This window comes from Sceloporus occidentalis, unplaced genomic scaffold (assembly GCF_023333645.1).
Source record: "Sceloporus occidentalis isolate IW3139 unplaced genomic scaffold, rSceOcc1.0.p SCAF_57, whole genome shotgun sequence".
In the NCBI taxonomy this organism is placed as follows: domain Eukaryota; kingdom Metazoa; phylum Chordata; class Lepidosauria; order Squamata; family Phrynosomatidae; genus Sceloporus; species Sceloporus occidentalis.
Genome location: NW_028317037.1, coordinates 2,434,832 through 2,449,258, shown reverse-complemented (window position 1 = coordinate 2,449,258; position 14,427 = coordinate 2,434,832). Strand labels below are relative to the sequence as shown.

The 14,427-nt window shown below is 41.6% G+C and overlaps 1 protein-coding gene across 1 annotated transcript; it reads right to left on the bottom strand.

Moving 5' to 3' along the window:
* Positions 1-10,366: 10,366 nt before the first annotated feature.
* On the bottom strand, positions 10,367-14,427 carry LOC149287697 (uncharacterized). Its single transcript, XM_089492556.1, has 2 exons — positions 14,401-14,427; positions 10,367-11,392 (listed from the first exon to the last, which is right to left on the bottom strand). Exons 1-2 carry the CDS (start codon positions 14,425-14,427, stop codon positions 10,367-10,369), a joined length of 1,053 nt encoding a protein of 350 aa, XP_089348682.1.

Sequence of the window (14,427 nt, the reverse complement as noted above, 5' to 3'; positions counted from 1 at the left end):
TCCCATTTATCGTAATCAGTCGCGTCTCCTGTGTCCTTTGCCCAACTGAGCATTACTTCTTTCACTGTTTCTTGCCTCATGTCCCACAATAATAATACTTTATAAATTTTGCCCATCATACCTTTTTGTTTTCTCTAATTTCTAATATTTCTTCTCATTCAGATTTTTTTAATCCGTCCCCATTCTTTTAAATCACATCATGTTCTCTCTTGAATTTGTCAATATTCAAAACAATTGAAACCAATTCCTTCAACTTTTAACTCTTCCTGAGATTCCTTCCTTCTCCCAGACAGCCTCACCTTGAAGAGCGGTGTTCCCAAGACAAGTCTGGGGTCCAAAGAAACTTGCTCAACCCTTCCCTAAGCCAGCCCCCAATTCCCAAGCTAAAGCAACACAAGGGGAGGTTACATAGATACCAAGGTTGTCTTACTTCCCTTCCCTTCTCCCAGACAGCCTTACCTTGAAGAGAAGTGTTCCCAAGCCAGCTTCACTCCTCCTTGATAACCAGTCTCCAACTGCAGCCCCAGCCCCTCTCCAAACGCCCTCCTTCATCTAAAAGCCACTCCATCTGTCTTTGTAACATTTCCCACTACATGCTTTCTATGACCCATCACTCTACATTACCTACTATGAACTACAACTATAACTCCTACTTTAACTCTAATAATCAAACTCTAATATTTTACCCTTTATGACAGAACCCTTATACCCTGTTTCTGACATGCAATGGGCCAGTCCCAATCCTTCAGGTATACAGCACCAGTCTGAAGTGACAATTCTCCCATCTCAATCTTTCAGGCAAGAAGCATGAGCCTGAGGTTGCAAAGGGCCAGTCTCAATCCTTCAGGTATACAGCACCAGTCTGAAGTCACAATAGTACTGTCTCAATCCTTCATCCAAGGAGCATCAGACTGAAGTCAAAATGGTCACATCTCAATCCTTCAGGTAATCAGCATTAGCCTAAATTCACAATGGTTCCATCTCATGGCAGCAGACAAGGAGCATTGGTCTGAGATCACAATGGGCCAGTCCCATTCAGGTATGGAGCACCAGCCTGAAGTCACAATATGTCATGAATCCCTTCATTCATGCATTTAGGGATTCATGCCATAAGTGTTATAGGTTTAGGTTTAAATTAGAGTCAAGATAGACAGGATTTATGGTGGGTTAAAATAATATGACTTAATATGTGCTTTAATAAAAGATACTAGAAAGAGGTAAGGAGATCATGACTAAAGAATGTGATTGTTTGCTAGGATTGGAATGTGTGGGAATCATCCCAACAGAGGCTTGAGTTTAAAAGACTGGTCTCTGTAAAAGGAGGGGGAACATAGAGAATTATTGGTATTTTTATATTGTATTATGTTGTTATGGATTTATGCTTATTATATTTTCATATGGTATCATATTAGATTGGGATGGATGAGATTTCATTATACACACACACACACACACACACATCGTTAAGCCATAATGTTAATTAAAACTGTTGTGTGGCTGAGTTCTGTGGTCCAAGGCCACAGATGCAGTGGTTGAGATAAGGCACATGAGAGCTTAATTGTTTTTAGAAAAGCTGCCAGAATCCCAGATGGGAGGACACTGAGCAGAAAAGGGTGGGAGAACGCTGTGCGGGAAAGGGCTATCCAATTAATCAGCTTTATTGGTTAATGGAGTGGAGTTAATTGATATGGATATAAAAGTGATAAGTTTATACTCTCTTTCATTCCTGACATAAAAGTCACTTCTGTTGCATGTATCTTCTTCATTACAAGCTGTTCCTTTTTCAAATTACTGCCTTTTGTGTTGCAAGAGGGGCTGCAATTAGGACCCTGACAGATATCTCTCTCCCCTTCCATTCACCCTGCTATCCCAAAAGGGCTGGAGAGCATACCAAACCAACCACAGACCCTTTCCCTGCTCTTCTGTAATGCCAGGTCAGTCAAAAATAAAACGCACATAGTCTATGATCTCCTACTGGACCAAGAGGCTGACCTGGCTTGTTTCACGGAGACCTGGCTTGGTGATGATAGCTCAGCCTCCTGGGCTCAGGCCTTACCAGTCGGGTTCTCCGTCAGTGAGCAGGTAAGGGGACGTCCCTTTGGTCCATGCATACAATCTTGCTTTGGCCAGGATACCTATCCATAAGATGGACCACATCAAATGTATTTGCCTCAGCTTAAAGACTAGGGAAAGTCTGGGGATTCTGTTGGCTTAATGTCCACCCTGTTGCTTAACATGAATACTCTCTGGAAAAGATAACATCAGAATTAACACAAACCAGGGAAAGAGTGACATTCCTGGAGGAAGAATATTAAAAATTGGGAAAATAGATAGAGAGATTAACAGAAGAACATACTGAAGATACAGCAGAAAGAATTAAATTAGAGCAAAGATTTAGGAAGCAATGTCTTAGAATAAGAGGTCTTCCCAAATAGAAGAAGATCTATATAAAAGGATAATACCGGCCTTGGCTGAATTTATGGACCTAGATAATGAAACCTTTCTTCTTGAGGTGGACAAGATGTTTAGAGTAAGCTCCTGGGTTGCAAAACAGAAGAGACTGCCCAGAGATATCGTCATTTATTTTGTTAGGACTCAAATGAAAGAAGCAATTCTTCAACAACACTTTCATACAAGATTCAAAATGGAAGAAAATGAAATTTTATTGTTTAAAGCTATCTCTGGGAAACTGTTAAGGAAGAGGAAGGAATATGGACCACTGACTAAGGTTTTGCGCAGCAATGCAATCTACTACAAATGGGAACTAACTCAGGGCCTATATTTTAAATTCAAGCAAAAAAGATACCAAATCAATGGTACAAAAAGAAAGAAATGTTCTACATGAGAATGAAAAAGAACTTAATAAAGGGGGCAGTCAGAAAGAAGAAAGAAAAAACCCGGGGAAAGGAGAAGAGGATAAGGAGGAAGAGAGCTTAGAAGAAGAAACAGAAGAAGGAGAATTGCTTGGGAAACCAGATCCAAACACAAGAGAGGTCGATATAGATGGAGAATGTGACGATGAAACGGGAAAAGGCAGACATCCTATCATTGAATGTTAAAGGAATTAACAGACCCCAAGAACGAGGTAAACTTTTCCATTATTAAGGGAAACAGAGACTTGATGTAATTTGCCTTCAGGAAACCCATATAAAGAAAGAGGATATAAGATTGCTGAAAAACGCCAAATTGGGGAAAGAATACATAGCAGCCTCAAAAAAGAGGAAAAAAGGTGTAGTGATTTATGTAAAGGATAAATGAGAATCTAAAGAGGTATTCTCAGACCCCAATGGATACTTGGTTGGTGGAGAAGTTACTTTACAAGACCAAAGGATCCTAATGGTGGGAATTTATGTACCCTTAGACAATAAAGGCCCGTTGTTTGGAAAATGGAAAAGACAAATGCCAGACCGTATGAGCGATAGGCCCTTAATGATGGGAGATTGGAAAGGAGTGATAGGTCCCCAGATAGATAGAAAAGCAGACAACAAAATATACTCAAAGCAAGGGAAACTGCCAAAACCTTTCTTTGAATTAAAATAAGCCTTCATATTAGAAGATACTGGAGAATCAACTATGGTCTGTCTAAGGATTCACGTTCTTTTCAAACACCCATCAATCCTGGCTGAGAATAGATATGTTCTTGACTTCCCCGACTATTAGCAAAATGGTGGAAGCAGTAGAAACCCTACCAAAAATCCTATCGGGTCACAATCCAATTTTATTGTCTTTGAAGAATAAACCTAAGGAACTGATATGGAGACTAGATGAGACTTTTTTAAAAAGACAGAAAACTTCTAGATAAAGAAAAAAACCCACTTAAATCCTTCTTTGAATAAAATCTGAATGGGGAAGTCAGCCCAGAGATCGTCTGGGACACAAGCAAAGCGGCAATGAGGGGTTTCTCTTTGAAACAATCTTACGAAAGGAAAACAAATAGAGAAAAGAATTGGAAAGAACTACGGGAAAAGTTAAAGGATAAGGAACGATTACTTTAAGAAAAACCCCAAAACAAAATGATTCAACAACAGATTAAGAAGATTCAAAAGGAAATATCCACGTGGCTAATTGAAGACCAGGAGAAATAGTCAAGATACATCAAAGAGAAACACTTTGAGAATGCTAATAAACCTGGCAAATGGTTAGCAAGGAAACTGAAAAAGGGAAAGGAGAAACAAATCTTTTCAAGGGTTAAAGAAGAGGACAAGATTTATTCCAACCAAAAACATATGAAAGAATGTTTATATAAATATTTCACAAATCTATACAAAGAAGGACATATTTCCCAGGAGAGGATACAAGAATCTTTGGACAGAAAAGACGTAGTAGAGATTGATGAAGAACAGAGAATCGAACTTAATAAACCAATAATGGCTACTGAGGTGCTAGAAGCAATCAGTAAAACCAAGGCATCCAAAGCACCAGGGATGGATGGCCTAATCGCAATATATTACAAGAGCTTACAGAAAGAGCTAATTAAACCCCTAGTAGAAATCATGAATAGACTCTCACAAAGAAGAACGCCTGACTCTTGGAAGAGAGCTGATATTGCACTGATTCCTAAAGAAAGTAAGGAGCTGTTAAGGATTTCTCTCCTTAACAACGATTATAAAATCTTTGCAATGGTCTTAGCAGAAAGATTTTTTAAAACCCTACAAAATATCTTAAACGGAGACCAAATGGGCTTCCTCCAAAAAAGGCACCTTAGAAACAACACGAGGAATTTACTAGATATTAGAGAAATCTATGAGTAGAAAATAGATTAAAAAGCAGCTACAATTTTTCTTAATGCCAAAAAGGCGTTTGATGAAATTAATTGGACCTTCATGCTGGAAACCTTAAGAAAAATGGTTTTAGGAGATAACTTTATCAGCCAGATAGATGCAATCTATAGAAAACAAACAGCGAGGCTTATTATTGATGGGGAAAAAGCGAAGGCGTTACCTGTAATGAGAGATACCCCTCTCACCTTTGTTATTTATGGCCACTTTAGAGACTCTGAGTCCTAGCATTAAAGAAGATAAGGAGACCAAAGGCCTGAAAATAAAACAGGAAGAGTACAGACTTAAACTATACGCGGACGACGTGGTGATATACTTATCTGACCCAATAGAAAGTGTTAATCCCCTACTTTATAAATTAAAGGAATATGGACAGCACTCAGGTTTCTGGATTAACAAGGATAAGACAAACATTTTACCAATGAATTTAACAAAAGAATGATCAGGAAAATCTACAAGAGGAGACTGGCTTTAAAGTAGAAAAAAGGTCAAATATCTAGGTGTTGAGTTCACCTCTAAAAACCGAGACCTCTTTAAAAACAACTACGAGAAAATATGGGGTGATATCAACCAAGATCCCAATAGATGGGCTAAACTCAACCTGTCCCTCTTGGGAAGGATCAGGGCAGTTAAAATGAACGTAGGGCCTAAATTACTATTTTCACTTCAGACTATGCCTATCCTTCTTAATGACAAACCATTTTTAGAACAGCAGAAGGACCTGCAGAAATCCATCTGGACAGGAAAAGACCTAGATCCAGATTTAAATCTCTAATAGATGATGTAACGATTCACAATCCTCTCTTCTATTTTGACCCGACAACTCTTTGGGTGTTTGAAGGACAGTCGTGTGGATGGATTTTAAAACACAGACCAAGCAGCTGATTAAACAAGGATATAAGTTTATTTTTAAAACAGAATAGGCAAAGGTATCTTTGAGATGGAGTTGTTACTATGTCTTCTTTTGTTACATAGATACAGGTCTGGTTTTAACTCTATAGTAATAATAATAATAATAACAACAACAACAACAACAACAACTCTGCCACGCAGGCTATACTATCACTCAAGAAATGATGTAACCCAAAGCCCTCTTCCTGAGTCTGGTTCCACTGAGTCTCTCTTCTCTAGACTCTCCAGAACTAATCCTGTCCCTCTCTGGACAAAGCAGTTCCTTAAGTAACCATCCCTCAGGAACTATGGGAACCCACTCCTCTCTTGGACTCTTCTGTTCCCATCCTCTCTATGACTATCTCCCACTGAACTCCCGCTTCATCCCTCAGGATTGCAAACCCTAACTGACGCCACCCAACTGCCAAGCGGAATCTTCAAACTCCTCAGCCAGCACCTGATTGGCTTAGACTCTCTGGCTTCTGATTGGCTGGTTTGTAAGTCAGTTCGTCACACGCCTCCCCCCTTTAATAGGTTCATTGAGACACAGAACCAAACGGTTCTATGGTCCAAGGAATTCCCAGTTATCAATTATACTTACCCATTATATATAACATTATACACACATCAGGTGACACATGTGATATATTTCATATACCTGTTTTATCAGTAACCATTACCAACTTAAATATCTTTGGTATTTTCCTGTATGTTCCCCTTTTAAACATAGGTCTAATATCAGTTCTACCTGTTATAACAACTTACCATCATTTTCTTGTAAGTTTAGCATATTATATCCATATCCCTTATCACTTGTTGGGTTTTAATATTTTAATAACACTTAAATAACCTTTTTTCCCAACTTTAGATCTTTATATGTTCCATTTAAATGTTTTTATCAAACATATTTAATCTTTTAACCCTTTTCTCTTATTGGATTAAAGACTGATGGATCATCCTCTCCAACTACTTTGCCCCGTTCCCAGTATGGTTTTGAAAACATTTCATCTTCCATTATACTAATGGCAAACTACAATATATTGGTTTTCCAGTCTATCAACTCAATTATATCCTTGTCCTTTTTAGGAGTCTTCTCTGGATCAGTCCTTGTAACTGACCACGTGTTTCTTTTTACCGGCTGTGGACTTAACACCTCATCTAGTAAAAAGTCTTTGCTTCCTCCTGTTTCACTGCACCACATTCCTTGAGTGCGTTCAGCAATCTTTACATCTTCTTCTGTAGACCGTAAAGTGTCCCTTACCAAAATCATCCCGTTCTCTAGATAGTTCATCACAATCTTTGGTCTTTTTCCCTCTGTTGAATCTCCTTTTCCAGTTGGTTGATGGCTTTTGGGGTCCCACCAACGCTTGTCTGTCATCTGGTCGCCACCAGTATGTTTGACAGCGAAGTTTATAGACGTGAACATGTTCTGCATTTACATATCTATTCTTTCAACTTTTACTTTAAGATTCTTCCAGTCTCTGTGAACTAAACCTTTTTCTTGGGTTATATCACCCATTTGCCAAACTACATATCTTTCAACACTGTCCCATTTAATATATAGCTTCCAGAACCCTGAACTCTTTATCAGAACCTACAAAAGCCTGTTGTGATGCTTTTAATAACTACTTCGCAGACAAAATCTCTCAGATGAGAGCCGATTTGGATGCCGGCCTTACGACAGAGGCAACAGGAGAGGTATCCAGAGCCTCCACCCATACTGTTATTCTGGATCAATTTGAGTCATTAGTACAGAGGATGTGGAGAAGCTCCTTGGGAGTATGATAAAGAGGACTTGCTCTCTCGATCCTTTCCCGTCTTGGCTGGCCCTCCAGGGGGAGATACTATCAAGATGCTGCTAAAAACAGAACTAATGCATCTTTCAGGGAAGGCTGTATTTCATCTTGCCTCAAAGAGGCGGTGGTTAAACCACTTCTAAAAAAGCCTTCCCCTTGACCCTCTGGACAGAAACAATTACAGGCCAGTTTGGATCTTAATATTCTTAGGCAAGGCAATTGAGAGGGAAGTCGCCATTCAACTCCAAGCAGTCTTGGAAGAAATGGATTTTTCTACATCCATTTCAAACTGGATTTAGGATGGGTTACAGAGTTGAGACAGCCATGGTCACATTAGTCGGCAATCTCGGTTTGAGCATCGACAGCTCTTTGAAAAGGGGAAGTGTGACTCTCAGCAGCCTTCAATACCATTGACCACAGTATCCTTCTGGAACATATGGGAGAGTTGGGAATTGGGGCACTGCTTTCCAGTGGTTCAGGTCGTACATCTCGGGCAGATTCCTGTCACTTAGGGACAGTTCTTCGTCCAAGAGGGAGCTCAAGTCGGGCATCCCTCAAAGCGTGATTCTGTCCCCAATGCTATTCAACATTTACATGAAGCTGTTAGGTGAGATCTTCTGGAGACATGGGGCGGGGAGCAGGGAGACCTTGAAACAGTAGTACATGTGCTCAACTTCTGTTAACGCACTCTACATGGAGCTATCCTTGTGCCAAGTTCAGAAACTTCAATTGATACAGAATATGGCAGCCAGGTTGGTTATGGGCTCTTCTAGAACTGTCTACATTACACCGGTTCTTAAATCCCTTCACTGGCTGCCCATTAGTTTCTGGACAAGATACAAGGTGTTGGTTCACTCTGGAACGACCTCCGGATGAGATCCGTCCTATTAACACCTTGGAAGCCTTTAGGAAGGCTACTAAGACGGATCTCTTTCCAGACTAGATGAGATCTATTGACTTGCCTCCCCCTCCTCCTGACCCTTACCCTTGCCATCGTTAGTGTCATGGAAATTGCTATTGATGTATATCGTTCCTGCCCTCCCACCTCTCCTTCAGAAAATAACCCATTTCTCGCCCGAATAAAACTTTTTTACTGTATTGTGTTATGAAAGTTTTAAATTTTCTTGCTGTTTAATAGGATTTTTAAAGGTTGATTAATGTTTTTATAATTGGGAGAAGGGTTGGGGGTTTGGAATTTTAATTGTATTTCTTAAATTGAATGTTATTTTATTACTGTAATCATCTTTGATTCCATTGAGGAAAAAGTAGAATAATAATAATAATAACTTCTCTTCAAGGGGGTCAAAAGCCCTTTCAGTATGCTCCCAGAACTGGGGGGGGGGGTGTTTCTGGGGCTGTGGGTCTCTCTGTTGGTCCTCCTCTGCAGGGTTGTTGTGAAGGAAAAGGTAAGTATGTGAGGGGGTGCCCAATCTGGATCCTGTGGGTCTCTAAGCCTAGTTCCCAGGTTTACAGGGGATTGCCAGAGTTTTGCGGTCCCTCCGTCTCCCTCCTCTTGGCTTTGGCCAAGAGGATTTTGGCTCTTCTCTCCCCCCCCCAGAGCCCCCTCCCCCAAGGAAAATGCCATTGAATCCTATCCTGTGCGATGCTTTCTATTTGGCACAAAACTCTTCCCCATATGCATCAGAAGAGAGGGGTTCTCCTCGGCCCCACTTTCCACGAGGGAGGGGGCTCCTCAAAGACCTTTTTCCCTTTGGATCCCCCTCCCCTCCATGGCCATGCCTCTCTCCAAGAGTCCCACCGGCCTTCATTTATCATAACAACTCCCCTAGTACCCGGGACCCAAGGAATCCCCCAAGGAGGGGGCAGGGAAGGAAAGAGAGATAGGAGGCCTTGCAGGACCCCTGCCTTTCTTTGGGGGGCGAAGAGGGGCTTCTCCCCTCAGCCATTCCTCTGAATGAACAAGGGCTCTCCCCACTTCCCTCCCTCCCTAAGAACAGACTGTGAGGGCAGCAATGGCTTCTGGGGCTGAGACTGTGCAGGCGCATATAGTCCCAAAGGCCCCTCCTCAGCATGCGCAGGGATTGCCAGGTCCTAGATGCTGCTGCTTATTCCGCTCGCGGCCTTTCTGGGAAAGAAGGTATGCGCCGGGGTTCAGTGGCCTCCCCTTCCTTCCCTCCTTTATTCCTTTGAGGAGACCGCGATGGAGGCCAAGGTGCAGAGCTGGACTCAGGAGGGACAGGCAGGAAAGGAAGGCTCTGCTTTGGAAATATAGCTCTCTCTGTGTATCCTGTATGTTTGTGTCTGTGTGTCTGTGCTGTTCTTATGGCTGGGAATGGAGTTGAGAACTGAGGAGAGAAGAAAGGGTCAGTTTTGGGCAAATTCAGAAATTCTGTGCATCAAAGTCCAGTGTGTTGAAACAGTAAAGAACTTTATTGAGAACACATAGAAATTCAGTGTTTAAGCCAGAACTGACCACTCCAATCCAAACAATACATTAAAACCCCTAAAACCAAAAACATGACCCTCTTCCAAACCTAGCCCCCACCTCCAATTCCCACAGTCTCTGCCCCACAGGTAACAAGACCCCTTTGCCATTCCCAAAAACTAGCCCTTTCTCTTAATGCCGGCCTCCAACTTTCTTAAGCCAAAATCCCACACATTGCAAAGTTATAATTCCCATAACTATTCTAACCAGCTACAACAAATCCCAACCTCCCATCTACCTAACCTATACCACAACCCACAATCCCCAGCCAAATTGACAACCCAAAGCAATTATCTATACTATTGGCAATTAAAACCTAAACTTAACAAAATCCCAAATTGAAAACATAGAGACATATTGACAGACAACTTTTACAAATAAGATCACAAGGGCCTTTTCTTTGCACTGCTGGATTGAAAATATATTTGTTGTATTCGTTATTGACAAATATAATGTTAGGATTTGTGTGGCTTCTCTCCTCTGTGGACTCTCTGATGTTTCACTAGGTTTGACTTCTGAGAAAAACCTTTCGCACAACGCTGGCATTTGTATGGCTTCTCTCCTGTGTGGACTCTCTGATGTGTCACTAGGTGTGACTTTGAAGAAAAACCTTTCCCACAATGCTGGCATTTGTAAGGCTTCTCTCCTGTGTGGACTCTCTGATGTTTCACTAGATCTGACTTCTGAGAAAAACCTTTCCCACAATGCTGGCATTTGTATGGCTTCTCTCCTGTGTGGACTCTCTGATGTTTCACTAGGTCAGACTTCCAAGAAAAACATTTCCCACAATGCTGGCATTTGAATGGCTTCTCTCCTGTGTGAACTCTCTGATGTTTCACTAGGTTTGACTTTGAAGAAAAACATTTCCCACAATGCTGGCATTTGTATGGCTTCTCTCCTGTGTGGACTCTCTGATGTATCACTAGGTGTGCCTCCTGAGAAAAACATTTCCCACAATGCTGGCACTTGTATGGCTTCTCTCCAGTGTGGACTCTCTGATGTATCACTAGGTGTGCCTCCTGAGAAAAACATTTCCCACAATGCTGGCATTTGTATGGCTTCTCTCCTGTGTGGACTCTCTGATGTATCTCTAGGTGTGCCTCCTGAGAAAAACATTTCCCACAATGCTGGCACTTGTATGGCTTCTCTCCTGTGTGGACTCTCTGATGTATCACTAGGTGTGCCTCCTGAGAAAAACATTTCCCACAATGCTGGCACTTGTATGGCTTCTCTCCTGTGTGGACTCTCTGATGTATCTCTAGGTGTGCCTCCTGAGAAAAACATTTCCCACAATGCTGGCATTTGTATGGCTTCGCTCCAGTGTGGACTCTCTGATGTATCTCTAGGTGTGCCTTCTGAGAAAAACATTTCCCACAATGCTGGCATTTGTATGGCTTCGCTCCAGTGTGAACTCTCTGATGTATCACTAGGTATGATTTCGACGAAAAACATTTCTCACAATGCTGGCATTTGTATGGATGCTTTCAGGTGAGATCAACCAGTCTAACTTGTGATGCCTTCACAAAGCAGGAGTAGGTTCCCCTGTAAGGAAGACAGTACTCAAAACACTAAAATAAAATAGGAAACAGGCAAACTAACCCAGAGAAATGCTCTTCTCCTGAGGTCTCTCCTCCTTCTCTCAGCCTCAACTGACTCAACTCCCACCTTGGACAAGATTCCCAATTCTTTCCAGGGAAACCAACCAAAGAAACACATTCTCCTTGGTTCCATCTGACCACTTCTCCATGAGTCCAGTTACGTGGGTTACATTTCTCTTAATAGGATGATTTCAACTGCTTTTTAACCTTTCACAGTCAGCTCTCAGGATCCACAGATTCTGCATCTCAATATATCCCCAAAAAGGCAACCTTGATTTTGCCATTTTGTGAAAGGCACATCATACTACAACCCCATTGTTTGTAATAGGACTTAACATCCACGGATTTTGGTTACTAAGTGGGGACCTGAAACCAAATCTCAGCAGATACTGAGGTCAAACTGTAAATAATGTTCAAATTCTTTTTATTTTCAGAATAAACAACCATACAATCAATAAAATTACAATTCAAACATGCATCACACTTGTTCTTTTTTTGTTCTTATTATTAGCATCTACTTCTTCCATCCACATCTTTCTCCTTCCTACCTCCTCTGTTCTTTAAACTGCATGTCATCCTACCTTTCTACTACCTTCTTTCTCATTCTTTCCTCCTCTCTCCTCCTTTCTCTCTCTCTCCTTCATAACTGTACCATTCTCTTTCTCATCATTCCACTCTACCCAACTCTATCCTCTCCCTTCTACACTTACACATACCTTCAACTACATACCTAACTCTCTTTTTACCAAATCAATCTTCTTTCTCCCTTTCTTTCTCACTTCTAGAAGAATAGGAAAGAAGATTATATTTCAGCTTCCTAATTTATTCTATACTTTACCATGTACCATAACTTTCCTTTCTTTCTCTATTTCATATTTACTTTACTACTACACTTCTATCTTGTTACTCAATTTACATTCTTCTACTCTATCCAAAGTTCACTTAATACACAGAAAAGAATCTACAATGTCATCTCCTTCTATCTCCTTTGAAGGCTGCTGACTGATGCATTTCTGCATCATTATATACAACAGTGATGACTCCACTCCACTCTTATGCCCTCTAACTCTGGGTGAAGATGATGATGATGATGATGATGATGATGATGATGATGATGATGATGATATATTTAGATCCCGCCTTTTCCCGAAGGAATGAAGGTGGGTTACAAGAAAAAGTAATAAAATACAATATACATTTAAAATAATAGCCAAACCCTAACCCTCCCTCCCGCACCCCAGTCCCAATTATAGAAGTAAATTATGGGCCTGAACAGAAAGGCCAAAATAAAGCTGCTTTGGGTCACTTTGGAGGAATGCTGTTCAGAGACACATGCATCTTAAGAGGCCAGAAGCTGCACCAAAGCTGTACCCCAGTCCTTAGGACTGTAGCATTGCTTTGTCATGGCTTCTGGCCTCTTAGGACACATGCATCATTTAAATAGCATACCTCCAAAGTGATCCAAAGGAGCTTTCTTTTGGCCTGTCTCTATGGGCTCTAAGTAAGATAAATTACAATACAGATAAGAGAAAGATAAAATGGTCTAACATTAGGGTGGAGAGGCTGAGGGGAGAACTTCTATCTATGCAGGGTAGCCGGGGTATTGGTATCAATAACAGTGTCAGTGACAGTGAAAAGTCTAATCTGGAAAGGCCTGCTGAAAGAGATCCACCTTAACAGCCTTTTTAAAGGCTTCTAAGGTGGTGATGTGATGGATCTCTTCCAGCAGGTCATTCCAAAGCCTAGGAATGGCAGAAGAAAAGGTCCTCTGGGTTGTTGTAGCCAATCTAGTCTTCTTAGGCTTTAGGAGACTTTTTCCAGTGCAGAGAGGATTGTGTGGAAGAAGGCAATCCTGCAAGTAGTCTGGACCCAAGCCATGTAGGGCTTTAAGGTTACAACCAACACCTTGTATCTTGCAAGTGGAGGGATTTAAGAGCCTCCCTTTGATTCTCTTGGATCCCTCTCCAAAATCTCATGGCCCCACAGAGACTCCCAAGAGAGGAGAGGAGGCCTGGCAGCCGGAGAAGAGGGATGGAGGAGGGGGGCTTCCTTGCTTCCAGCCCCCAAAGGCTGCCTCCATACAGAAGACCCTCCAGACCCCCACCCTTGGCTCCAAAATGGGGGCTCTTCCCCCTCAGCCATACTTCTCACAGAGGAACCAAATTTGGGGGTCCCCCATCGCCATCTCGAGGCCCCCACCTTCCCTTTACTACCAAGGAAACCCAGAAGGAGCCCTTCTTCTTCCTAAGCAGCCAACGGTCAAAGCCACCAGCCTTCTAGAACCTTATTCAGGCTCCAAGCCAACCGCCAGCCTTTCCCAGAATTCCACACTCTCCCTCCTCCCAGCGGAGGAGACTGGGAGACGGAGCAATGGGTGCAAATGCCAGGAAAAGAGAGTTTATTGTCTTAAACTTGTAATTTCAGTTGTGTCCCTTTATGAGAGAGAATGGGATATCATCATCATCATCATCATTAACAACAATTATGATAATTAGCTTCTTGTTCCCAAAACCACAGAGCCCTGTGAAATCTCAAAGACTGTGTTTATCACACTGAGGTTTCTGCAGCTCTATGCAGCTCAGATCCGAAGCCACTGCGGGTCCAATGATGCGAATTCAGGCGACAACGTTTTGTGTTATCACACGCGATTCCTTTCTTCTTCTTTTAAATAAAGTTTATTGAGTTTAAAATAAAACATACATACATACGTCTTTCTAAAAAACAACCGACAGTTACATTGACAAGGTATATAATGTACCAATATTTGTATGTAGCCTTTTATCCTCAGAGGTTCAGTCGTCAGTTCTTTGGCTTCTCCCATCTCATTCCTTCTTCAGATCAGCTCCTCGCTCCTTTTATCTTTCTTATCTCACTCATCCAACTAATCACACTTTCCGTGTCTCTTCCTCCTTGTTCAT